The 26,023-nt window shown below is 43.7% G+C and overlaps 1 protein-coding gene across 1 annotated transcript in view; it reads left to right on the top strand.

Moving 5' to 3' along the window:
• The first annotated feature begins 9,859 nt into the window (after positions 1 to 9,859).
• KALRN (kalirin RhoGEF kinase) overlaps positions 9,860 to 26,023 on the top strand; it is a 920,107-nt gene continuing 903,943 nt past the window's right edge. The window contains exon 1 of the mRNA XM_053244819.1: positions 9,860 to 10,135. Coding sequence (XP_053100794.1) covers positions 10,132 to 10,135 — 4 coding nt within the window. The 5' untranslated portion in view covers positions 9,860 to 10,131. The remainder of the gene's footprint in view (positions 10,136 to 26,023) is intronic.

Consider the following 26,023-nt stretch of genomic DNA (forward strand, 5'->3'; position numbering starts at 1 on the left):
GCCACAATTCTGTTTATTGCTGGGAACAAGTACAGATTCCAAGTAATCTAAGCAAGAGGAGGGGAGGGAGTCTGATCTAACGGCATGTATGAAACTTATGTTGTATTAAGAATGTTTCTTTATATGCTTCTTTTCCGTGCATGCATCTAAGTCCCTATGTCTAATTTTCCTTATTTTCTCTATAAAACACTTAATGCCAGAATAAACTGCTTCAATTCATTTCCATAAAACCAGTGAGTCAGTGCTCTGTCAATTGGTGTGTGTGTTTCTCCAGTCACACATCCTCCCATCAGTTTAGCCTACCAGGGCAAATAAAGGACCTGATTTTCCATGGTAACTTATCACTGCAGCATCCTGATGGGAAAACATGAAGCCGACAGACTTTTTTCTTGCCATACATTTATTAAAACATACAGACGAAGACCTGAATGGGCAATCCTACTTTCATCTGTCCCATTGACTTCAATATCAGTCACTTGATATGTGAAATGGCTCCAACACAACAAGCAAAATGCTTGGTTGGAGGCAGTTTGTACATTCAGCTGCAAGTCACTGAGTTAAAAGTAATCACATCCAGCAATGTGTATGCATGTAGGAATCAATCCACCTGTACAGGGCTTGAAGAAAAGGGCCCAAATATTTTTTTCCTCCTTTATCAGCAATTTTAGCTGTTAACAATGACCTCAAAACAGTGGTACATCTGCTGGTAACCTCCAGACTGGATTACTGCAATGCGCTCTATGTGGGGCTGCCCTTGTACATAGTCCAGAAACTCCAGTTGGTCCAGAATGCGGCAGCCAGGCTGGTCTCTGGGTAATCTCAGAGAGACCATATTACTCCCGTATTGAAGGAGCTACACTGGCTGCTGATATGTTTCCGGGCAAAATACAAGGTGCTGGTTATAACCTATAAAGCCCTAAACATTTTGGGCCCTGGGCATTTAAGGTAACACCGCCTTTGGCATGAACCCCACCGCCCACTGAGATCTGCTGGAGAGGTCCGTCTACAGCTGCCACCGGCTTGTCTGGTGGACACTCAGGGACGGGCCTGCTCCGCTGCTGCCCCGAGGCTTTGGAATGTGCTCCCTAGTGAAATAAGAGCCTCCCCATCTCTGACAGCTTTTTAAAAGTCTTTAAAAACACATCTCTTCACCCAGGCTTTTAATTAATGTTGTTTTAATGGTTTTAATGCTGTTTTAAAATATTATTTAAAAAAATTTAAATTGTTGCAATGTGTGTTTTTCCCCATTTTTGTCTTAACGAATGTTTTACTTTGTTTTTATTCTGTTGTAAACTGCCCAGAGACATAAGTTTTGGGCAGTATAAAAAGGTTTTAATAAACAAACAAACAAACAAAACTTTACTTTGTCTTTTAATCTGTCTCCCTTTCTTCCCTCAGAGATGAGGCTGGGTGAAAAGGGAACATAGTGAGGGGATCACATAAGCTTTTTGTACAGGTGCACTGTAGCCACAAGTGAACATTATGGAATTTCAGATATATTACAGAAGGCACACACAGAAGTTTCATTTCAAAGACTCCGCAGCCACCTTTCTTGTTCAAATGAAATAGGAAACACTTGTGATTTTTACAAGTGTCCTGTTTGCCAAGGCAAAATATTTTTAGCCACCAGTGTGAATTTTTGATTGCCTAGTGCAGAAAGGGTTGTTGACAGGCTATTTTACTTGTCTGACTAGTGAAATCATTCTGGCAGGTAACCATCTGTGTCAGAATCTGAAAAGGCAGTATAGTGATGAACTTCAGAGCAAGCTTGATAACATTCATCATAAACAATCATTTTTAGTAACGTATTCACATCATTGTTTGAAGAATCAAGAAACATATTTTAATATGTAGTGGACTATTTATTCATATGTTGTAGTAAGTCAGTGATTTTATACATTCATATGCTAAACCTTTTTGATACTCACTTTTGAATTCTCCAAGTTGCATCCCTGGCCTATGCAATTATGTCCTGGATTTATCCAATGGCCACTTATTTGAAATCAAAAGCTGGCTGTCAACCTAAGTTAAATACATGTAAACATCTAAAATGGAAAAAGATAACATTTCAAACTGCATCTGAAATGTTATTACCAAGGTGTTGGACTTCACAATATGGGTTAGGGGGGCAAGTTACTTTGGAGGAGGCCCTTCCAATTAAGGTGGTCCTTGTTAGAGGGCGATATGATGGTGGAAGTAGGACATGCCAGGTGAGGGGAAGGCGTGCTGGCTATATTAAAACCATTATGCCCTCTGGCCCTTCTCCCATTCAAGGAGACCCCAGTCACTCTCCCAGCAGCCCACCTTGCCTGAAGCTGGTGCTATTAAATGCCCGGTCCATAAATGCAAAGATCACAGCCACCCAGGAGGTTATTCTGGATGAGCACGTGGACCTGGCATGCATTATGGAGACCTGATTGGATGAGGGGTGGGTGGGATGTAAATCTCTCCCAATTGTGCCCACCAGGTTTCTGGGTGCAGCATCAGCCAAGGCAAGGTGCACGGGGAGGTGAGGTTGCCCTGATTCATCGGGAGACCATCCCCCTCACCAGATTCACTGTCCGCCTTTCTGACCAGTTTGAGTGCCTACATGTAGTGATTGGATCGTGAGACAAAGTTGGGATTCTGTTGATATTCCGCCCACCCCGCTGTCTAACAGTCTCCCTGCCTGAGCTGCTTGAGGTGGTCTCGGATGTTGCGTTGAGAACCCTACGGCTGTTAGTCTTGAGGGACTTCAAAGTCCATGCTGAGGCCGCCTTGTCTGGTGCAGCTCAGGACTTCTTGTCCTCCATGATGACCATGGGCCTGTCTCAACTGATTTCTGGTCCCACACATGTGGCAGGCCATACGCTTGATTTGGTTTTTGGGTCAATGATGGACAGTGGTGCTCCATGGATAGTCCAGGAGGCCTCAATACCATTATCGTGGACAGATCACTATCTGGTGAAGACTGAACTGAGGGTGGACCCACAACACCTCTGTAGGGGTGGGGGACCAGTTAGGATGGTCCGTCTTCAGAGGCTTAGGGATCCTGATGGATTCCTGACGGCTCTGGGGGAGTTTCCTGCTGAGAGAGTGGACGATCCTGTTGATACCCTGGTCTCCCTTTGGTATGAGGAGATGGGTTGGGCGAGTGAAACGGTTGTGCCTAGGTGTCCTCTCTCAACCCACTGAGCCCAAGCGACTCCATGGTATACATGTGAGTTGCAGACAATGAAGCAGGCTGGTAGACAGCTTGAGCATTGTTGGCGGAAAACTCAGAATGAAGTTGACCAAACACAGGCTAGAGTCCATATTAGCGCCTACTCAATGGCGGTGAAGAAATCCTACTTTTCTGCCACCATCGCATCAGCTCAATGTCATCTAGTGGAGCTTCTTCGAGTAGTTCGGGGCCTCCTAGGTGAGGACCCCAAAGACCATCAAACAGAACCCCTGGCAACCCGCTGTGATGAATTTGCATTACATTTTGCAGATAAAATTGCTCGTATCCGTTCTGACTTGGATGCTAAGATTTTTGCGGCACTAGAACTGGATGTTGCCAAATGCCAATGCAACATCTGGTCTTGTTATATTGGATGGTTTTCAGACTGTGTTGTCTGAGGAGGTGGACAGGCTGCCTGGAAGGCTGAGGCCTTCCACATGTGTCCTTGACCCTTGCCCTTCATGGTTGGTGAAGGCTTCTAGGGAGGGACTGGGTCCATGGGTGGCAGGGGTGGTGAATGCCTTTCTAGAGCAGGGGGTAGTCCCCCCTCGCTTGAAGGAGGCAGTCATTAGGCCCCTCCTAAAAATGCCCTCATTGGACCCAGATGACTTAAATAACTTTTTGACCAGTTTCAAACCTCCCCTTCTTGGGCAAGGTGTTAGAGAGTGTTGTGGCATCTCAGCTCCAGGCAGTCCTGGATGAATCTGATTACTTAGCTCCTCTCCAGTCTGGCTTCCAACCTGGATATGGGACAGAAACTGCCCTGGTTGCTTTGGTGGATGACCTATGCCAGGAGATAGAAGGAGTGTGACTTTGTTGATCCTCCTGGACCTCTCAACGCCTTTCGATACCATTGACCATGGTATCCTTCTGGGAGGTCTCTCTGGGTTGGGACTTGGGGGCACAGTTATATGGTGGCTCTGTTCTACTTGGCCTTTGGTCTATAGGGTGCCACAAGGATCTATTCTATCCCCCATGCTGTTTAACATTTACATGAGACTTCTGGGAGAGGTCATCCATGGGTGTGGGCTTTGGTGCCATCAATATGCTGATCACCCACCTCTACCTATTGTTTAAGTCAGCAGACACCAGGAAAGCAGTGGATGCTCTGAACTGGGGGTTGGAGGCTGTTGTCTACTGGATGGGGACAAACAAGCTGAAACTTAATCCAGATAAGATGGAAGTGCTCTGGGTTGGTAGAACTGATCATCTGAGTAATGAGGTAAATCTGGTCTTGGGCGGCGTCACATTCCCTTTGAAAGTCAAAGTCTGCAGCTTGGGAGTGCTTCTGGACCCAACACTGTCCTTGGAGGTGCAGGTGGCGGTGGTGTGCAGAAGTGCCTTTTACCAACAGTGGTTGGTACTCCAGCTGCGACCCTACTTGGAGAAGTCGTACCTGACCTCAGTCACTCATGCGTTGGTAACATTCAGATTAGACTACTGCAATGCACTCTATGTGGGGCTGCCCTTGAAGATGGTTTGGAAGCTTCAGCTGGTCCAGAATGCTTCTGCAAGGATGCTTGTGGGCGCAAGTTACTTCATGAATGTCACACCCATCCTGCAGCAGCTTCATACTGCTCGACTTCCGGGCTAGATTCAAGGTGCTGGTCTTGACCTTTAAAGCTCTATACAGCTTGGGGGCAGGGTACCTGTCAGACTGCATTCACCCATATGAACCTGCCAGGGCCCTCTGCTCATCATCTCAGGCCCTGCCCATGGCCCCGCCACTAACAGAGATCCAGTTGGTGGGGACTAGAGACAGGACCTTTTTGGCTGGAACAGCTTTGGAACACCCTCCCTGAAGAGCTTCACCATGCTCCCCCCCTCAGTGTTTTTAAAAAAACATCTAAAAACACGTCTTTTTAAAGAGGCTTTTTAATGCTCCATCTTTGGTTATATCTGATAGGTTCTTTAGCTTTTAGTTTTTTTAACTAAAGCTTTTAGCTTTTAAAATAACTTTTAATCTGAAACTTAATACTGATTGTGTTTTTTAGCCTGCCTTATAACTTGTTTTATTTAATTTGGTTAATATTATTACTTTTATTTTACATTGTATCTATTTTATTGTTGTGAGCCACCCCGAGCAGTAGTGTACTGGAGGGGCAGGGCATAAATGTTTTAAATAAATCAATCATAAATTTGTAGTCTCTCCGCCACCCACATGCACTTCTCTCCTAAAGTCAACAGCCAAGAATACATTTAATGCTCACTTCTAGGAACATCCAATGAACTAAAATAAGTGCTGCCAGAACTCCTATCCAAGGTAGCAATAATTTGTGTTAACTTAAAACAATGCAGCCTTTATGTTTCATGGCAGTGTGATGTACATATCTTGTTTTTTCCCTTGCATTTTCTCCACCCTACTGACTTCTTTTTCTTTCTGCACTAAAAATGCAAACCATGGGTAAGAAACCAAATGTGTAATTGCATGTGCTCATTAATCCCTCTGATCCTAATTATATCCAGGGTAAGATAATTTTAGTTTCAACTCAAGACTGGTTTCTGCAAGGTCTCATTGAATTTTAAAAGATGTTTCTAACAAATAGGTTTATTTAGATTATCATTCTGCTGTTTTGTGGCATCTAATCTTAACACCCTTTTTGTCCATGAAGTCTGAGGGGTCAAAAGCCCCAAACACAACTGCACTGTAATTCTCAGAAGAGCACTTTGTACATTGATAAGACGACAGCCAAAATTTAAGACAATGATTCATTTTGAATATGTATTCCTGGTGTTTTGATATTCTCAGTCAGAATAATGTTCAGTTCAGAGAACTGAAGAAAGGTCCTGAACTTGCACATCCTTTGGTTTTAATTGAAAGCTCAGGGGGCACCATTTTTATTCAAATATTTAAAACTAATGCATATTTATGGAAGTCAGCATAATGGGCCAGATGCTTCTGCGTGCATCACAATATGGAATCGAGAATGTGGCATTGGACAGGAAAGTGCCTCTGTACTGAAGAACAGGCTGCTTGCCCAAAAGGGATTGGAGCCCAAATCTACTGGACTCATTGGATTTTACAGTTTAGTGGAGTACTCCTACTGAACTTCAGATATGGTGATAAAGGTATGCAAACAAGACATACGGAGCCTTGAAAAAAGAAATTAATTTGATTCTAGGGCTTCCTTTGTATTTTACATATTTAAGATGTACACCTAAATATATGAAGAATGAATGCAGCAAACACATTTGCAAGCATATGTTATCATATGGTTAGACTTATTGTGGAACTGTCACTGACTGTAATTCTCTATACAGGTAAGTGTATATTTGATGCAAGTCAGGGTTCTCTTCCAGTTCCATTTGCCAAATAGCAATAGCAATAGCACTTACATTTATATACCGCTTTATAGCCGGAGCTCTCTAAGCGGTTTACAATGATTTAGCATATTGCCCCCCAACATTCTGGGTACTCATTTTACCGACCTCGGAAGGATGGAAGGCTGAGTCAACCTTGAGCCCCTGGTCAGGATCGAACTTGTAACCTTCTGGTTACAGGGCGGCAGTTTTACCACTGCGCCACCAGGGGCTCAAATTGCTCCTTCCTGATTCTTATTCCATAAAATTTTTCCAATCCCTGAAGCATTTCAGAAACAAACACTGTTTTATATATTCCACTCTATATCCTATCAAACCATTTACATTAAAATCTTTCATATCATCAGACAGTTCTGGAACTGCTGAACATTCCTTAGTCAACAAACCCCAAAAAACCTCTCCTAACCTTCACTGAGTACTCTACATCTTTACTAGCTTTCTCACCTCCTCATTCTCTGACTCCATAGTCACCAAATCTGCAGTGTGTTCAATATCTCCTGAAAAATAAACAAAATCACAACCTCTCCAGAAAACAAAGTAAAATTCTTCAGGACAGAACCATTCTCCATTGTTCCTGTTCCATATGTAATCCTGTTAGAATCTGCTGTGACTTGTTTGCTTTAATGAGAATTCCTCCAGTTTCTTCCTCTGTCTTCCTTTTCTTGCTTGCTTAGTTATCACTGCCTCATCATCTAATATTCCTCCAATATCAGAAAAAAAGAGTCCTTCCTTAGAGAATCTTAAGCCTCATAATTCATTGAGATGTTTTCTCAATTATTTATGTTTTGGCTCAAGATTCTTTCCTCCTTGGACTATTATCTATTAAAATTACTGTCACCTGTCATCCAAATTTTCTACATTTCTACAGCTCCTATTATCTAATTTAGTATGAGATTTCTGAGTTAACTGATCTTGGAAAGAATCATCAGTGTCCTCCAGTTCTCCAGCTTCTTAATTCTATAGTAGTTTGACTGGCTTTCTTCACGATTGTCCATCTCTGCATATGTTGCTCCTCAAGATACATGGCTTCAGTCATCCATTCTGTCTCTGGGAGTGCTAGCTAAGAGTTCTTTTTACTGCAATATGGCTGTCAGTGTTAACACTATGAGCTGCAAAGCCCTACCCCTTTTTTACTTTCCTGTCCATAAGCAACTAAACACCCTCTCAATGTCTGTTCTAGGCTGCATTCACATGTAAAAGGGGACCAGAGTTGGAGGGTCCTTACCGCTGACTAGACTCCAGTTTGAACCCTCAGTCTGGAGTGAAGTTTAGCTGCTCCAAACTGAGGGGTCTAGGGAGCCTCCTTTTTATCCGAATGCAGTACTCCAGGCTGCATTTGGCCAAACTTGAGTTGAGGGAGGAAGCTCCTCCCTCTCTGATTGGCTGTGCGGGCTGTCCTTCTGTCAAGAAGAAAGCCCACACAGCCAACTCCCCCACCTCTCTGCAGTCTTACTGACTGCAGACTCGAAGACGCTCTCCTGAATATATGAATGCAGAGGGGAGAGTGGGGGGTGGTTCCGTGTTACATGTGAATGTGGCCCCTGTTTGCTTTGAAGAGATTCCCAAGGTGGTCAGCCCTAGGAAGGGTTTATGCCCTGCATTTCTATGGTATGATTGCCAGGCTATTGTATGATATCAAAAAGGTTCCCTTAAGGACAAGTTCCCAACCCCCGCCTGCTATGGGGGTTTTGATCTCCATAGAAGAAAATAAGCAGGCCAGGAGAGACCTCAAAAACTTGAATGCTTTCTATCTTGAAAGGTGATGAGCAAATATTAGACATTTCTCATGATATTGCAAATCACACAAATCAGTTATTACACGCCACAGAACATTTCGATCCATGAATAACAACAGAATGTGTACCATCCACAGTATCCATCTAGGCAATCTTGCAACAATTCCATGCAACAATTCCAGAGACTCCAAATTCCTTAGATTCTATCAAGCCACTCACCTGAATGAAGGTTGTGTAATCTAAGGTTATATCAACAATAACTTAGCTTTTGTTTTAACTTATATCAGGCTGATATTATTAAATTTAGATCCATATTCCACAGAAGTTCATAGTTCAAGTATGACAGTGTGGGAGAATAATGGAATAACCAATTCCGCTTTGCAGGGATCGATGCCTCAGAGGACACACGGAACCAGATAGTGGTTCCTCCTAAATATGTTCACTAATACCCAAACAAGTCATATCCACATCCATCCAAAAAGCCAGTTGCTTTGCAAAAGAGAATCCGATTCTGAGCTGGCACAAATCTGTTGAAATCTGGTAGTCAGAACTGGTTACTGTGCTTCTGTAATCAGTGCACTTCACTCCTTCGTTGTACCTTTTCAGTAATCACCTCCTTTGTCACATAATGAGCAGGAATGTACACGAACCTTTCCCCCCACCTTTTCCTGGGAGAGAAAGTGGGTGGCATTTCTAATCACACAATCTGCAAGATAGCTCGTTATTCGTACATGTACACACTGAACACCAATCCTGTGGACCATCTGCTTCTCCAACCATGCTGTTCTCTTTTTCCTTCAGTACTCCTGAAGGCCATATTTAAGCTTCTCTAAGCAGTTGGCATGCAAGGAGGCAGATTCTAGTGCATTTCCTTTAAGGAAATGTAGTTTAGAGCTCGCATAGCACAGCGGCTTAGCGTACAGACTGTGAGCTAAGGTCTGCCCAGCTCAAAACTCACCCTACTTACTGGCTGCCAAGAGATTCACAATAATGAGGTATGGGAAATGTCTGTAGCTCAGGGTAGTGCGCAGGCTTTGAATGCAGAAAGCACTAGGTTAAATATATGGCATCTCCTCAGAGAGCTGGGAAAGACCCCTGTCTGGAACTTTGGAGAGCCATTGTCTGCCAGTGCAGACAACACAGAGTTAGATGGGCCAAGGGTCTGACTTGGCATAAGACAGCTTCATATGTACAATTGTAGAAATCATAGGAACTTTAGGATAGCCTTGCCCAGTGCTAATGTTTCTTTATATTGCTACAATAAATTACCCAGTCTCCCAGCTGGTCAAAGAACCATTTGGATTTTCTGTTTAAGAACTTCATCGAGTGAATCACTAAGGTGATATTAAACTTCCCTCTCCTTGCTGTCCTGGGGAATGTAGCAACTTTCCCCTTCTACTGAGTAGGATGAGGAGTTATTGCCTCTGACTTTATCCATCTAATAAATGATAATGCATATTTACACTAGAGGGAGCAATAGCACCATCACTTACTTATTGCTGCTTAGCTACCAATCAGTCGCATGGCAACCTTGCAAAGCGGGGAATATATAAAAGAACAAACCAGATTAAATGGTTTGATCTTTTATGGTATAAAGTTACCCTAATGATTTATGTTAACTATTAGTGGAGTGTTTTATTCAATATGAAGCGGAAAGTGCTGTGTACGGAGTACAGTCCTGGCAACACTGCGGGATTGGCTGCATAGACAATTCTCCCCCCTCCCCCTCTAAAGAAAATTTACAGGGATATTTTGAGTCGTCTTTTTCCCCCTTGGAAATGATTGCAAAGTGGATGTGGTTCATGGAACATTTTTTAAAAATGGCAAGGGTCTTTAGAGCCTGGATGTGAAGAAACTTGAGTCAATCAGAGCATGGGTAAGTGGACTTCATCATTATTTCTTATATTTTGGGGAAGGATCTACCCACATCCCAAAGGCAGTCTCTTGTGGCAGGCAGCGGTGGTGGGAATAGTTTCCCTTTGACCTTCAGGCTGAATATTCCCTTCATATAGGGTAGCCAGGTACAGAGGAGGACTTGCCTCTTGTATCTTCTGAAGTGATACAGAAGAGGGGATTTTGGCAGGTGGAGCTTGGGGAGAGCTGCAGCTGCTGATATTCCCTCTTTTGCCCAACTATTAAAGTGCAGAAGCCCTGTTCTCCTTTCCGTCTGGTCGCCTGTCAACTCAATGCCTAATGCACATGCCTTGTGCCTCTCTGCCCCGTAAGCTCATTTTGGAATTTTAACAAACCCAGCTTTCTTTAAAAAGTTGCCGGTCTTCTTGGGTATTGGAATATTCTTAAACATGATCATAGTGTTCTAAAGGACCCTAAACAATAAGGCAAGGGCCCCCAATTTACTATGCTGCCAAATCCAATAATCTGAAATCAGCTTCATTATTATGAATGGACAATTAACTATGTATGCCAGCTGCTTAGAGAAGCTTAAATGTGGCCTTCAGGAGTACTGAAGGAAAAGCAGAATGGCATGTTGGAAGAGCAATCCATTCTGCACAAAATTAATTTTTCTTAATATTTGCCAAGTTAGCAAATAATTTTTTAAAAGGAATCAAATGTTCAAACCCAGTAAAATATGCATTCTCAACAAACTCTTTTTAGTAGCACTTACTGTTGCATGCCAACATTTTCAGTAGCGTACATTCACAAGCCCAGAGCAGATTATCATCTACACAACATTGCAAGGATTGCTATGCCAGGTGTTACATTGGACGTTGCATGGATCACAGGATAAAGAAGTGACAATCAGCAGCTTTAGCCCTAGTATCCATCTGGATCATACTAATTTGTACAAGAGATGTTAGCATCAAAAGATCTATACACTAACTAGCTGCAGCTCACAGCATTTTCTTATGTCTGAAACCTGAACAGGTTGCTCATTCTTGCCCTAAGGTTGCCAGGTTCAAACTTGGAAAATGTTCATAATATACCTTTAAATTCCCCAAGGCAACCATGTCCTCTGCTGCATATTCTCTTTCTAAATGAGTCATTGATGTGTCATCCTCTGCCACTTTTTTGCAGCTCACCTAGACTTCTTCTTACCACATTAGGTAAGATAAATGTTGAATAAATGTTGAACTGTAGGAGGGAATTGGGTTGCCTTGTCTCCTTCCCACCACAGCACAGGATTAGAGGAAAGAACAGGGCAAATGGCAATTCAAGATTAAAGTTGTGCATAAACCCTGTCATAAGGAGGTATGGATAGGATAGCCCAAGCATGTAGTATAGTCAAATCTGCGTTTTTACCTAAAGGAACATTTGACCCTGATTCCATCTCTTCTCATCTCACTTTGTGGAAATTCCATTCAGAGTCACAAACTGGTCAATCAAGTTATGATTTGTCCTCATGCTTGTTCCATTCAACTACAGACACCAGCTGAAGAACAATTATCCAATTAGCAGGTCCTGGGATCTGATTAGCCTGGTTTCTTCTTGTGCTTGTAGTCAAGTTACTGCAGCCAAGGGCCTTCTCAGCTGTTTTCTGCAATAATCTCAACCTCTATAGTTCCATCCTGACAGAAAGGTTCTTCATTTGTTTAGCTATAAATGCAGTGGAAGTGGACAATCATTTAGCAGAGCAAGCTTAATGAAGTTAGAATGGCTACCTTCCCCCCCCCACCACCTGAAAGGGGCTCTGAATATTTAATAGCATTACAGGCAGCTGATATGGCTTTCCCTTGACAATAGGAGAAGCTACTTCTGCTAACTTCCAGCAATATTTGTAGTTCTCAAACCATCTTCAAGGATCAGCCCACACAGAGTGCATTGCAGTAATGGAAATGAGAAATTACTTAGGCATGAGTGATTGAAGCCAGATCTTTATTGGAGAGAGAAATTTCCATGAAACAAATAAACTCGCACCCTTCTCCACCAACCTATCTTGGTCCAATAAAATATATAATTTACCTACTTGGTGTATCCTATTCTTTGCAAGCATTGCAGTAACCACTGTCTACTGATTTTAGAAGTAGTTATTTGCAGCAGTACAAGTAACAAAATAAGCCTCCTTATGTTTCCTTTAAAAACGTCAAAAAGGAGGAAAATTAAATTTAAAGAAAGGCATCAAGGTTGGTCCCTGCTAACTGGACAAAGAGGCACCTTTTGAAAGTAGTGGCTCTCTTTCTTTTCTTTCTTTTTCTTTTTCTTTTGCAGGGAAGAGCAACTATCCCTGTTCAGCATAGCATCCCTCCAGTGGCTGTTGCTGGTGTCTCCCTCATGCTCTTTTTCAGATTGTGAGTCCCTTTGGGACAGAAAATCATTTTCTTTCTCATTATTTTGTGAGCTGCCCAGAGAACAATTGTTATGGGGTAGCCTTACAAATAAAGATTATTTTTATTTTATTTTATTTTATTTCATTTCATTTCATTTTATTTGCTATGTGAACAGTTTAGAGAACTTTTTTGTTGAACAACAATATGTAAATATTCTAAATAATAACAGGGATGAGCAGAAGCCCTTGGTTTCTCTTATTCCTCTAAAAAATTATTGGGAATAGATTCTGAAATCTGTATTGATGTTCTGCCCAAACTCCAGAGCAGATTGTGGAATCTAGAGTGGTGGATTCCACAATTCATCCTGTACATTCTTGCACTGGCCTAGTGTGTCCTTGTTGCATGTGCCTCAGTGTGACAAAAAAGGTGGTAAACATTAAGCAACTATGGGCCTGTCTCCAACCTTGCATGGTTGGGCGAGGTAACTGAGAGGATGGTGCCCTCCCAGATCCAGACAGTCTTGGAGGAAACTGATTATTGAGACCCATTTCAAACTAGCTTTTGGGTGGACTATGAGGTAGAGATTGCCTCAGTTGGCCTGATAGATGATCTCCAATGGGAAATTGAGGGTGGGAGTGTGACTCTGTCGGTCCTTTTGGATTTCTTGGCGGTTTTTAGTACTATCGGCCATAGTATCCTTCTGGAGTGTCTAAGGGGGTTGGGGGTGGGAGGCACTGCTTTGCAGTGGTTCCACTCCTATCCCTCAGGCAGATTCCAGATGGTGTTGCCTGGAGACTGTAATTCTTCAAAATGTGACCTGTTATATGGCATCCCCCAGGGCTCCATACTGTCTCCAGTGCTTTTAAACATCTACATGTAACTCTGGGAGAGATCATCAGGAGCTTTGATGCAGGGTATTATCACTATGGTGATGGCACCCAAATCTATTTCTCCATGTCAACATCTTCAGGAGAAGGCATAACCTCCCTAAATGCCTGCCTGGAGGCAGTGATGGGCTGGATGAGAGATAAACGGAGACTGAATCCAGATAAGACAGAGGTACTTATTGTGCAGGTTCAGAACTCAGGAGATAATTTTGATCTGCCAGTGATCTGGATTGGGTCACACTTCCCCAGAAAGAACAGACTGACAGTGCTTCTGGAACCAAACCCCTCCCTGCTGTCTCAGGTTGAAGTGGTGGCCAGAGGTGGCCAGAGAGCTTTGGCTGATATGTCAGCTGTGTCTATTTCTTGATATAAACAACCTCAAAACAGTAGTACATATGCTGGTAACCTCCAGATTTGACTACTGTGTGTGGGGCTGCCTTTGTATGTAGTTTGGAAACAGCAGTTGGTAAAGAATGTGGCAGCAGGGTTGGTCTCTGGGTCATATTGAAGAGACCATATTACTCTTATATTAAAAGAACTACACTGACTACCAGTAAGTTTCCGGCAAAATACAATGTGCTGGTTATAACCTATAAAGATCTAAACAGCTTAGGTCCTGGGTATTTAAGAGAATGTCATCTTCACTATGAGCCCCATTTCCCATTGAGATCATCTGGAGAGGTTTGTCTACAGTTGCCACCAGCTCATCTGGTGGCTACACAGGGACAGGCCTTCTCTGTTGCTGCCCTGAGACTCTGGAATGCACTCCTTGCTGAAATAAGAACCTCCTCATCTCTGACAACTTTAAAAAAGATTCTAAATACACATTTTTTCACCCAAGTTTTTTTAACTAGATTTGTGGTTTTAAAACGTTTTAAGGTTTTCATTTCTGTTTTAAAATGTTTTATGTTGTAAACTGCACAGAGATTGAAGTTTAGGGTGGTGTACAGACACAACCGATCAATCAACCAACCAACTAACCAACCAACCAACCAACCAACCAACCAACCAACCAACCAACCAACCAACCAACATTGGCCTCTTATTGCATCAGAGACTTTGGAGCATGAGAAGCATTAGTGTAATTGGACTATTTCTGGATAGCGTTCCTGTGATTGGACTAGGCTGTGATTGGACAATCTCTGGATAGTGTTCAACCAATGCCTCACATTCTAAAAGTCTCTCACATGATGAAGAGGCAGCCCTATGCAGACATTACATTGTTACATGAGTATAGATATCTGTATACATGTATATGTTTCTTTGTGAATAACTGCACAGGCGTTCATTTGAAAAGTGAATCTGGACACATGCTTCTTCAAATGCAGGGTACAGATTGGCATTTGGACATACATGCCAAATGTGCATTGAATAGAATATGTGAATAACTGTACATGTGTATAGTTCTATACGTGCACACTCTGTACAGAAGTTTTGCATATGTTGAGCATAACATGTGAATAGGGCCCAGTCTTCACTGATCTGTTCCCATTCCCAGACATGTAAGGAGGACATAGAGCAGCCAGGAAAGGTATCCCTGGGCCACCCTGCTTTTCAAACCCAAGACATTTGGGCACAGTGCATGAAAACAGCAGTCTTCTCTCCTATCACATGGAGGCCTCCGATTCTTTTCAAAATGCATGTGGCAGTTTCCATGTGGGAGGCTCTAGTTCTACTCTAAATGACCTTCAGTTTTAGCAGGTACCCAGCATTCAAGTCTGGATGCCTAAAGGAGGGGAATTTGTTGGCTTCCCTGGTTAAGCACATATATAGAAGAGAAGATATGTATGTAGAGTTCCTGGAGGAGGATTAGTTTGTATATATTTGGTTGCACTAAAGAAAGTAGAGGCACCTCTGACAAGATGCAAAGGAGGACTCATACATTTAATAGCTGTGTAGAAAAGAAAAATTCAAACAATCACAACAGAAGTAGATTTAAGTTCGTGCTTCTAATTCTGTAACCAGTAGCCCCATGGGGGGATATCTATATATGACTGTAATACACAGTGATTATTTATATAGATTCTTACACATTTAACTTGCATTTTCTTGTATTTTAGGCTTCAGTGTTGAAATTAGATTATCAGTATAGCAACATGAACTCTTAAAAAATAATAATCCAGAACTATAAGCTAATAATTTTCTAGGCTTTTCTACTTAGCAACACATTGACTTTCTGTGGAAGTCAGTAATGCCATGATGAATATATCCAGCCCACCCTCCTCTTCACCTAACCAATTTTTGCCTTTCTACTGCAGAAGCATACTCATGGATTCTGTTCTCCTCCCACTGCCCTCTCAATAGCTCAAGGTGGTTTGTCCTATCTTTTTGTCAATGTCACCCATTGCTAGAACTGTCTGCTCAAACGGAAACTAGACAATGGCTGCATTTGCACGCAACATGAAACAGGAGGTTACTGAACCTATGTTCACGTTTTCTAACAGTGAATTGGATCACAGATGTTTGTCTAACTGCAGCCCAGAAACCTCCATTTTCAGCGGAGGGGAGCCCCTCCCTCTTCTGGGTCTGCCGAGTCCACATCCCAACAAACTGTGTAGCGCTCACGTCACCAGACTGTGGGCAAGGCTTCAGAATATCTGCAGGGTGGCAGCCATTGGCCACAATCTTCAAAGGGGCATGCCCAGCATAATCATGCCTTTTCAGAATGGACTGCCTGCCCTCAGTAGGGAAAGGGCATTTAAATCATGAAAAGCCATTTATCATGCAAACCCTTCATCTGACAGCGATTGCACTGCCACCCTCATAAGAGCCCTACAACAAAACAGTCTTGCACAACCACAATTTCTCAGCAGGGAGATGCTGAGGGGCACTATTTTCCTGTTACTCTTAGGAGGGAACATATATATGAGGGAGGGCAAAGGATCCTAGGGCCTGGCCCACTGTGTCCAAGGACGCTTTTGTGATGGCTCACCCCAGCAAAGCAGCCCATGGAGAACAAACCACAGTCTTGCCCCTGTGTTGGCTTGCCACCTGGGAATTAGCCCCCTCATGAGAGAGCCAGTCTACTGGAGAGGACCTTAGGCTCGAAAACCTTCAGTCTTCCATTGGACTGCATGCTCATGAGTTGAAGCACCAAAAAAGGGGGTCCCCACTCTTTCTAGTTAATGATAGAACTTTAGCACAGTGATCCCCTGCTCTCCAGCGAAGGCTTTGATGCACCCAGAAGAGAACCTGATGTTCCATGTGTCCGGACGTTGCTGGTTGGGCAGACTGGGGAAACACTGGGACTGGGGGTGGATCTTTACTCCCATTCAAATTTCCTGGGTTCAGAGTGGCATTGCGGCGTATGCAGATCTGCCACCATGGGGAATCACAGGAGAGGTGAGCCCTGGTTGTCTGTGACCCCAGGAGAGTGAGGTCGCAATTCTGGGCAAAAATAAAGACGGATATGTTCAAGTAGGTGGACAGGATGGCAGAGGGCCTGCTTTGACTGCTTCTTCATGGCAGTTGCCAAGACAGGGAGAGGTGTTGCTGGGGTACCCGTCTCCATGGCTTGTTTTTGTGGAGCAACCAGGGCGGCATCTGCAATCTGCCCTGTGTATGTGTCTCCATGGTCTAACAGCCTCATGAGAGAGCGGTCCATGGGGGAAGGGATTTCATGAGTAAGCCTAGGAACCACTCACATTAACCCAAGGGCAAGGGACTAGCCCCCCTTCCCCCACATCATTATACCCCCCCTCCAAAAAAACAGCCATTCAAGAATTCCTAGGTGGGACTGCCTTTTAAACCCAACCCTGGGTATTGCCGCTGTGCCATATGTTATCGTCCCAGTGGTCTAATCCGGGGCTGCCCTGCTTATGTTGCCACCATGACTGCATGTGCTTGTGAACATACATCTTCCATCACTTCATTTTCAGAGAGCAAAGCATATAGTGCCTGTCTTGACATCCCGTCCCCTTTTTCTCCTGATTGCCAGGAATGGGGAGACAAGGTTCTGAGTAGGAAGAAAGCATGACCCCATGTGATTTCCCCGTTTGACAGCCTTACAAACTTGGGATGGGATGTGGTGGCATCCCTCATTCCGGGCAACTGCTTTATTAGATCGACAACTGGTGGCAGGGCAAGTGCTCAGAGAAGTGGCCAGTGAGGAGCACCGCGGGCATGGAGGGGGCATGATCCTGGCAGGTCTGGGTCACCCTCTCTATGATTATGGTTCCAGAAATAGCACAAAACAGTGGTTATGGTGGCGTTCGTGTTCTGATGTAATACTGCCACACCAAAAACTCAGTTTGGGGTGGCGAAACTCACTACAAACCAAAGGTTCAAACTGGAGTTTGGTGAGGGAAACCGTAGCTAGCTTTTGCCACAAAACTGCAGTTTCATGCACTTGGTTGTACACAAATTGCAACCTCTGTCTCCTTTAATTGTGGTTTCGCATTACATATGAATGCTCCTCTTTGAGTTACTGAATTAGGTCTAAAAGCAAAAAGATGACCCTGCGGGGAAAGGAGGCATGGTGGGAAGGAATGCCTCTTTCAACCCAACCCAGTGTATTTTTACTTGGCAGTAAATCCCATTGAGTTCAATGGAACTTTGTTCCAAAAGTTAGAACTAGAGTGAGACATTGTTCTTTGTTCATCCAAATGTACATATATAATGGAAGAATTTCTCCATATCCTGTCTTTTGCTCTTAAGTCTTTCCCTTAAACTGTTCTTTACTTCTCTAGTATCATTTTCCAAAGTATTCAGAAGAGGGCATGAAGTGTTCCTGAAAATCCCCGCAACTGCCTTTCATTGCACTTGTATCTCCTGCTGCTGGTGCTCTGGTGCTCCGTCCCACCAGTTTCCTGGAGTGATCTCAGATTTGGTTCTATAGTGATGTCACTGAGGATGAGCACTCTAAAACTGCTCTCACACAAGGATGGGAGAATGCTTCCATGTTGCCATGGGACGACACTCCCTGTCTTGCTGCACTGCAACGAGACAACTGCAACACACCACTGCAAGATGTAGGGAGTTGGCAACAGTTGCCTGAGCAACTGGGTCACTCCCTGACCTTCCAGTTGTGCTGGCGTCAGTGCAGATTGGCAGGACCAGGAGTGTTGGCCCAGTGGCTTGGGCAACGTAGACACACTGCCATGGACATTTCCCTACCTTTTCAAGGCCTCCCAATATTTTATTTATTTATCAGTCATATTTCATACCACCTAATATGTATATCTCTAGGCAGTGTACAAAATTTAAAATATTTAAAAGTCACAAATTAAAATATATGACAATAAAAACAATATAATAAAATTATTAAAACACGTTTTTTTAAATTATTAAAATTAGTTCTAATTAAGAGCCTGAGAGAACAGGAGGGTCTTGAGGTTCTTCCTGAAAACAAACAGAGAAGGAGATGCTCTTATTTCAGCAGGAAGCTTATTCCAGAGCCCTGGGGCAGCCACAGCAAAAGCCCGGTTCTGGGTCACCACAAAATGAGCCAGTGGCAACTGTAACCGGACCTCTCCAGAAGACCGTAACGGGTGGCAGGGATTATGACAAAAGAGGTACATTCTCAAATAGCCTGGACCCAAGCCATTAAGGGCTTTATAGGTAATAACCAGCAGTTTGTATTTCACCCGGAAACATATTAGCAGCCGGTACAGTTCTTTTAGAACGGTTGTTATGTGGTCTCTTCGTGTTGTCCCAGAGACCAGTCTGGCTGCCGCATTCTGTACCAGTTGTAGTTTCTGGACTACGTACAAAGGGAGCCTCACATAGAGCGCATTACAGTAGTCAAGCCTGGAGGTTACCAGCATATGTACCACTGTTTTAAGGTCATTCACCTCTAGAAATGGACATAGCTGACGTATCAGCCAAAGCTGATAAAAAGCACTCCTGGCCACTGCCTCAACCTGAGAAACCAGGGAGAGCTTTGGGTCCAGGAGCACTCCCAAGCTACGTACCTGATATTTCAGGGGGAGTGTAACCCCATCCAGAACAGGCAATATAACTGAAAAGCAAGTGTACTTTTATATTAGAGAAATATCAGCAACACTTGGCCGTCGTATTTCCGTGCAATTGTATCTCAGGTTCCTGCTTGAACTCACCCCAGTCCTATTTCGGGGGTCCTCTCTATGATTTCCAATGTGGAGGAGCTTTTTTTAAAAAAAAGTTTGGGGCATTTTAATCCTTCATAGGAACATAGGAAACTGCCATATACTGAGTCAGACCATTGGTCTATCTAGCTCAGTATTGTCTTCACAGACTGGCAGCGGCTTCTCCAAGGTTGCAGGCAGGAGTCTCTCTCAGCCATATCTTGGAGAAGCCAGGGAGGGAACTGCTCTTCCTAGAGCAGCTCCATCCCCTGAGGGGAATATCTTACATGCTCACACATCTAGCCTCCCATTCAAAAGCAACCAGGGTGTGCCCTTAGCTAAGGGGACAAGTCATGTTCGCTACCACAAGACCAGCAATCCTCTCCTTTCTTTTCACAACACCCAGAAATCAAAACAGTATCATTATACACCTGACCAAAGTTCTGTTTCCTTACACAGTTTCATTCTACTCCAGGACAATACTAAATAAACGAAGAGGAACCTTTTAAAAGTGGTGGTTATCTTTATTTTCCTGGGGGAAAGCAACTGGCCTTAACCAGCTCCAGAAAACCTCCTCCAGTGGCTGTTGCTGCTGTCTATGTTATGCTTATTTTTGGACTGGGAGCCCTTTGGGGACAGGGATCCATCTTTATTTATTTTTATTTCTCTATGTAAACCGCTTTGGGAGCTTTTGTTGAAAAGCAGTATATAAATATTGATCTTTATTGATGAGAGCCAGCGTGGTGTAGTGGTTAGAGTGCTGGACTAGGACCGGGGAGACCTGAGTTCAAATCCCCATTCAGCCATGACACTAGCTGGGTGACTCTGGGCCAGTCACTTCTCTCTCAGCCTAACCTACTTCACAGGGTTGTTGTGAGGAGAAACTCAAGTATGTAGTACACTGCTCTGGGCTCCTTGGAGGAAGAGCGGGATATAAATGTAATCATCATCATCATCATCATCATCATCTTTGTTGTCTGGGATTGTAAATTGAGACTGATACTGAACCGTGACTAGAATGAGCTGCTCCTTCCTTCCAGAATGTTCTCCTCATTACATCTGCAGTTTCTCTCCCTGGTGTCTGCCCTTAACAAAGATGCTATGTGTTCTGGTAGGATGAGAGGTCTTAGGCATGTAATGTGCACAATCACACACACACACACACACACACACACACACACACACACACTCATACACAAATGTGTGTGTGTGTGTGAGTGAATTTTAATTATCCCTCTGTCTTTAGCTGGTGTACAAATTGCCTTTTTAGTTCAGGGATAGAGAGACATGTGGCAACTAAGCAGGTGGTTGTTCGGAAGTGGTGGGGGTCTATGGAAGAAACTTGGCATGAATGGGATAAAGAATTGCCTCAGATAAACCTAAGTAATAATTCTTCTCAGCGGTACTAACCACCCTCTTGGGACCTACAGTCTTTTGGGTGCTTTCAGAGGTCACCTTCCTTAGTGATGGTAGCTGCAAGACTGTTAAGCAAGACAGAAAGTACCTCATAGAAGAGGTACCTGTTATCACAGAGCTTTTGAGCTACCATCACACATTTCGCTACAGGTTACTCTTTCCTGTGTTGCTGGAATTTCTAGTTTGGGGTTACGCCAATTAGTATTTGATGGGTCAACACAACACCTTGCACGTGTCTTGTGAACTGACAAGTCTGTGTGCTGGTCACACGTGAGAGCATTACAGTCACTGGAGGGAGTTGATTTCCAGAAGCACTTCTGCTCTGAATAAGAAATTTTTGCTTATACTGGGTTGTCATGTGTGTGCTAGCTAAGATGTTGGGATGCTATCCTGCCCCCACATCTCCCTGTCATCTGGTCTTGCCTCTGATTAATCTGCTGTGGATTTTCAGCCAGTCGGACAAATATTTGTTGCAGTGTTCTTCTACTGTGAACGTACACAGCTAATAGTGACTTTTGGACAGTTTGGTGCAATTTAGTCTGAATTCAAGCCGGCTAGAACTGGTTCGAAGTGGTTTGCGATCAAATCACTCAAACCGACCCGGTTTGTTGCGGACCAGTTCACGATCGAACTGGTTTTGCACATCTCTACATCAATCACAAATGTTTCTGAAGTCAGAAAAGCAAAACTTTATCAATGTACTGTTTGTACTTGGCAGATCCAAAGGCAGGCTGGGTTTTTTGGGGGGAAATATTTTTTCTATCTTTTTAGCCTCTTAACTCTTAAGGTTTTTGAGGCTATTTTCAAAATCCCTATCTAAAATGTAAGTTATTTTCTTTGCAGTTTCTGATCATTGTCTATTTGAAAAAATCCAATTAAGCACATGATTGATAGAATTCATGCAGTTCACTTTGCTTCTGCAAACTGAGGTCTTTTCTCTACTATTCAAGACTAAAACTTTTCTTTTATTTCCTCAACTGGCACGTATTTTGTACAGGTGGATTGGAAACCTGATTTGTATTTATGTCCAGTCATGTGTGAAATTAATGTCCTATAAGCACACTCAAGTGAATGCATGTGGCAATAAAATGGCATTCATTGTTTAATTTTAGTGGTTAAGGAGAATGTTTCTGAACGGCTACCATCCATGCTAATAAATAGAGGGTACTATCCAGATTACATGACTTGCAGTTCAATCTTATGCATGTTTACTTGGAAGTGGGACTGACTCCTATATAAGACTACAGCCCTCTGCACACTTACTTGAAGTAAACCTCATTGAATCCAGTAGCTGACATGATCCGCAGCCCTCCAGCGATGGAAGGAGGCCCTGTGGGTCTGCAAAAAGCCTTAGCATCCCTGCATTGAAGACATTTTGTGGAACGGATCAGCCGCGGAGCGGGAGAGGGGTCAATTTTCACATCTCTTCCCTCCCTCCCTCTTTCAATCTGTATCAGTCTGTTTCTGAGGGTCACTCAGGAACATATTTATACCAGTGGAAAAGGCTTTATCACCAAAGGGAGAGATGCACAATTCACTCCCCCTCCATGCGCACTGCACAAAAAGCCTTCAGCTCAGGAACACTGAAAGCTTTTTGCAGACCTGCAGACTTCCTTCTGTTGCTGGAGGGCTGTGGACAGTCAGCCAATTGGATTTTCTTATGACTAAATATGCATAGGAATAGGCGGTATGTGCCATTACATTGGAAGTAACAGAATAGGACTTACACATTAGTCTTGTCCCTTTTAGTCTTCTGTTGAATTCAGTGGGACTCTGTGAGTGGCTAGAATATTGGGCTTAAATGTAGCGAACTCACATTCACACCCCTGCTCCAGGAGTAGGGGTGTGCGTGGACCAATGTTTACGGTCCAGTCTGAATTCAGACCAAACCACAGGTGCGTAAAACGGTTCAGCATGTTTAGCAGCTCGGTTCGAACTGGTTCAGCAGTTTGAGGGCCAGTGAGGGCAGTGCTGGGGGGTGGGTGGGCAGTGAGAGGCAACTTTAAAAATAAATTAGCAGGTCTTTACTGCAGTGCTGCTGCTCTAGGCAGCTTACAGGTGTGGTGGCACTTCCCCCAGCAGGAGTGTGGTGGCTTCAGCACTCACCTGGCCTCTATGCATGCACAGAAGCCAGGTGAGTGCCAGAACACTCACTGAGCTCAGAGGCTAGTGGCAGAGGCTAGTGGCCACTCCATCATCTTTCAAGGCTACATAATTTACTGCAGGGGTTCCCAAACTGTTGTATTCCAGATGTTGCTGAACTACAACTCCCATCATTCTCAGCTACAATTTATTGTGCCTGCAGATAATGGGAGATGTAGTTCAGCAACATCTGGAGAACCACAGGTTGGGAACCCCTGGTTCACTGTGTCAAGGGAGGATCATCTGAGTCATCACCCCTTGATCCCCAAAGTTCTGAGTGGGTGAGATGGACAAGTCCCCAGAGCAGTTCCATTCCCAGACATCCCAGGCCCCCATAAATCTGAGGGGTTATTCCCTGGAAATCCTCCTTCACCATAATAGTAGCTCCAGCTGGACACCAATATACTCAAGGTAAAACTTCCAAACTAGCACCTGCAGGTGTGGCCAAGACTATATGATTTACTTGCAAACATGCCTAACCCAACCCAAATAAACTCAGTAAGAAGTATGTGATAAAATCACCACCAAGGGCCAATCAGGTGAAGATAAAAATTCCTGCTTGGCCCCAAAATGGTGACTGGCTAATCCCAAACTGAGCACCATGCTGCGCCAACTCAAAACTGCTACAGCCAGAGACCAGGTCATTCAATAAGGCAGCTCCGCAGCCCCCAGTGGATTGGCCACACAAGACACATGGCCCAGGATTGGTGTGCCTCACATCTCCCCTCTCTCCCAAGCAAGGCACACTCCACCCACCCAACACCATGCTGGGCACCAAGTAAGGAGCTCCTATGAGACTCTAGCATGAGAGAGTGGTGGTTAGAGTATTTGACTTAGGCTGTGGAGACCTGGATTCAAATCCCCATTCAGCCACAAATCTTACAGGGTAAGAGTGAATCATTAATTGTCACAATATTTTGTGAGGATAAAATGGGGAAGTAGCCGTGTGCCAAGCTCCTTTGAGGAAGGGCAGGATAAAAGTCATACACACAAATAAGTGAGATCTGAGCTCCTTGGAGACTGGTGAGCTATACATGTAGCAAGAAAATAACAATACACTTGACATAAGAGTATGCACTCAAAGCAAGGCTTCTGCTTCATAGGCACTTGGCCCCTCTGGTGGGATTTGTCAAATATGGTTTAACTGTGATTATGCAGTTCTGTAACTTAGACAGTTGTCTACTTGGAACTGAACTAAGGCTTATTTCCCTTAGGTTGTTGAACAGCTGTTGGATAATAAAAATTGTCAATCAATACTAACGTCATCCAAACTAACCAGGATGGGAAAAGTCACTATACCATATCTTGAGGCTCTGTGCCCTTACTGTTGGGATCTAAATGTATATTTCCAGCTTAATAATAGAAAAAAGAATAATAGAAACATTTTACAGAGGCTGCATCTAAGCCGCTCATCAACTATCTATCTATCTATCTATCTATCTATCTATCTATCTATCTATCTATCTGTCTATCTGTCTATCTGTCTATCTACCTACCTACACACACACACACACACACACACACACACACACACACACACACACAGAGTAAAGCCACCTACACACTACCAATAGCCCCCTTTGGAAAGGATATGATCTTCTTTGGAAATGTCCTAGCCTGGCTGATCTGCATTTATCTGAATGGTCAGCCACCTTCTCTTGCCAAATGTGTATGAGGCTGGCAGTCAACAATAACTGATGCCAGAGCTATAGCAACCTTCCCAGCCTTTTCACTAGGACAAGACCAAAATGTCCAGTCCTACTGTCTGTTGTTCAAAACCAAAACCAGAACAGATTGAGGGCAGTGCTGGGATTGGGCTCAATCCTGGTGCTCCACACAAACAGCCCAAATGAAGCTGGGCTGCCCTAACCTGGGTTGGGCTGCTTGTGAGAACAGCCTTTATCAATGGAAATCAATGTTTGAGCTAGGCTCAAGCACACCCAAATAGTTTCATGAACAGTACATGTGGTGTGGGGTGGTATTTTCATTACAGGGCAAAACTGAGGGGCGACTGGTGTGAATAGTTTCTGAACCAAGACCAAGGGATATGAGGAGAAAAGTGGCAAATAATTGGAATTGTGAACATACACTTAGATGGCTGCTCATGTTTCCGTGTGCCGTGACTTGCTGCCACTGTGTGAAAGGATCTGTGGATGAATCCAGTCTGTAAATACTGTGCTTTCAGCAAGCTGCTGAAATCTCTCTCACCTTCTTGTTGCGTCTCATTTTCTGAGTTTCTGGGACATGGCAACTGGCAAATATACAATATTTACCGCTAGCTTCCTAGAGAAGTTCTCATAATGCTGTTACCTCAGTGCCTCTGCAATAAATCTAGAGCACTCAGTCATTCCAAAAGTAAGTTTCCTTACTAACATTTCATACTGGAAGGGAAATCCCTTGCCATCCAGAATGGTTTCTCCCTGCCCACTAACTGCAATTGTCATCTCATCTAGGCATGCCAAAGGCTTGATAAAATACCTCCCTTAGGCAAACCTTGTATTCTGTCTTGCCAAAAGTATTTCAGAGAAGCAAGATGCTGAGGAAGGTTTGCTCCCTAGATAGCTGAATCCAATGCATGCCTTTAAAATATGCAGCATTGGTACTGTTGCTCTCAGAGGCTTTTTGTGTTATGCCTTACGGGTGGCCCAGCAAGCATCTCTAGCACTCTCTTTCCAAGAGGGTTGTGCCATTATTCAGTTTCTCACTCCATCTTGTCAGAAGCCTGGAAGAGAAACACAGTCCAGCCCTACACAGGTTTACCTTGAAGTAAGCCACATTAAATTCAGTGAGGCTTACTGCCTAGTTCGTGTGCCTAGGATTGCAGCCTCAGACCCCAAAATCCTGATACCTCTCAGAATGGTCCAACCCCTTTATTTTACACACTGATGCCATACATACTTTGCCAGCTGAGCCTATTCAGTCCATTATGTATTACATAGAACCAGACACCTACAGCATTTGTAGTCATTAAATGCCCCATGAATCAAGACGTTGACAATACATACAAGAGCATCAATCCAGCAGAATTGTGTGTTATTAAAGAGGGCAT

The sequence above is a fragment of the Hemicordylus capensis genome, chromosome 1, assembly GCF_027244095.1.
Source record: "Hemicordylus capensis ecotype Gifberg chromosome 1, rHemCap1.1.pri, whole genome shotgun sequence".
Classification (NCBI taxonomy): Eukaryota; Metazoa; Chordata; class Lepidosauria; order Squamata; family Cordylidae; genus Hemicordylus; species Hemicordylus capensis.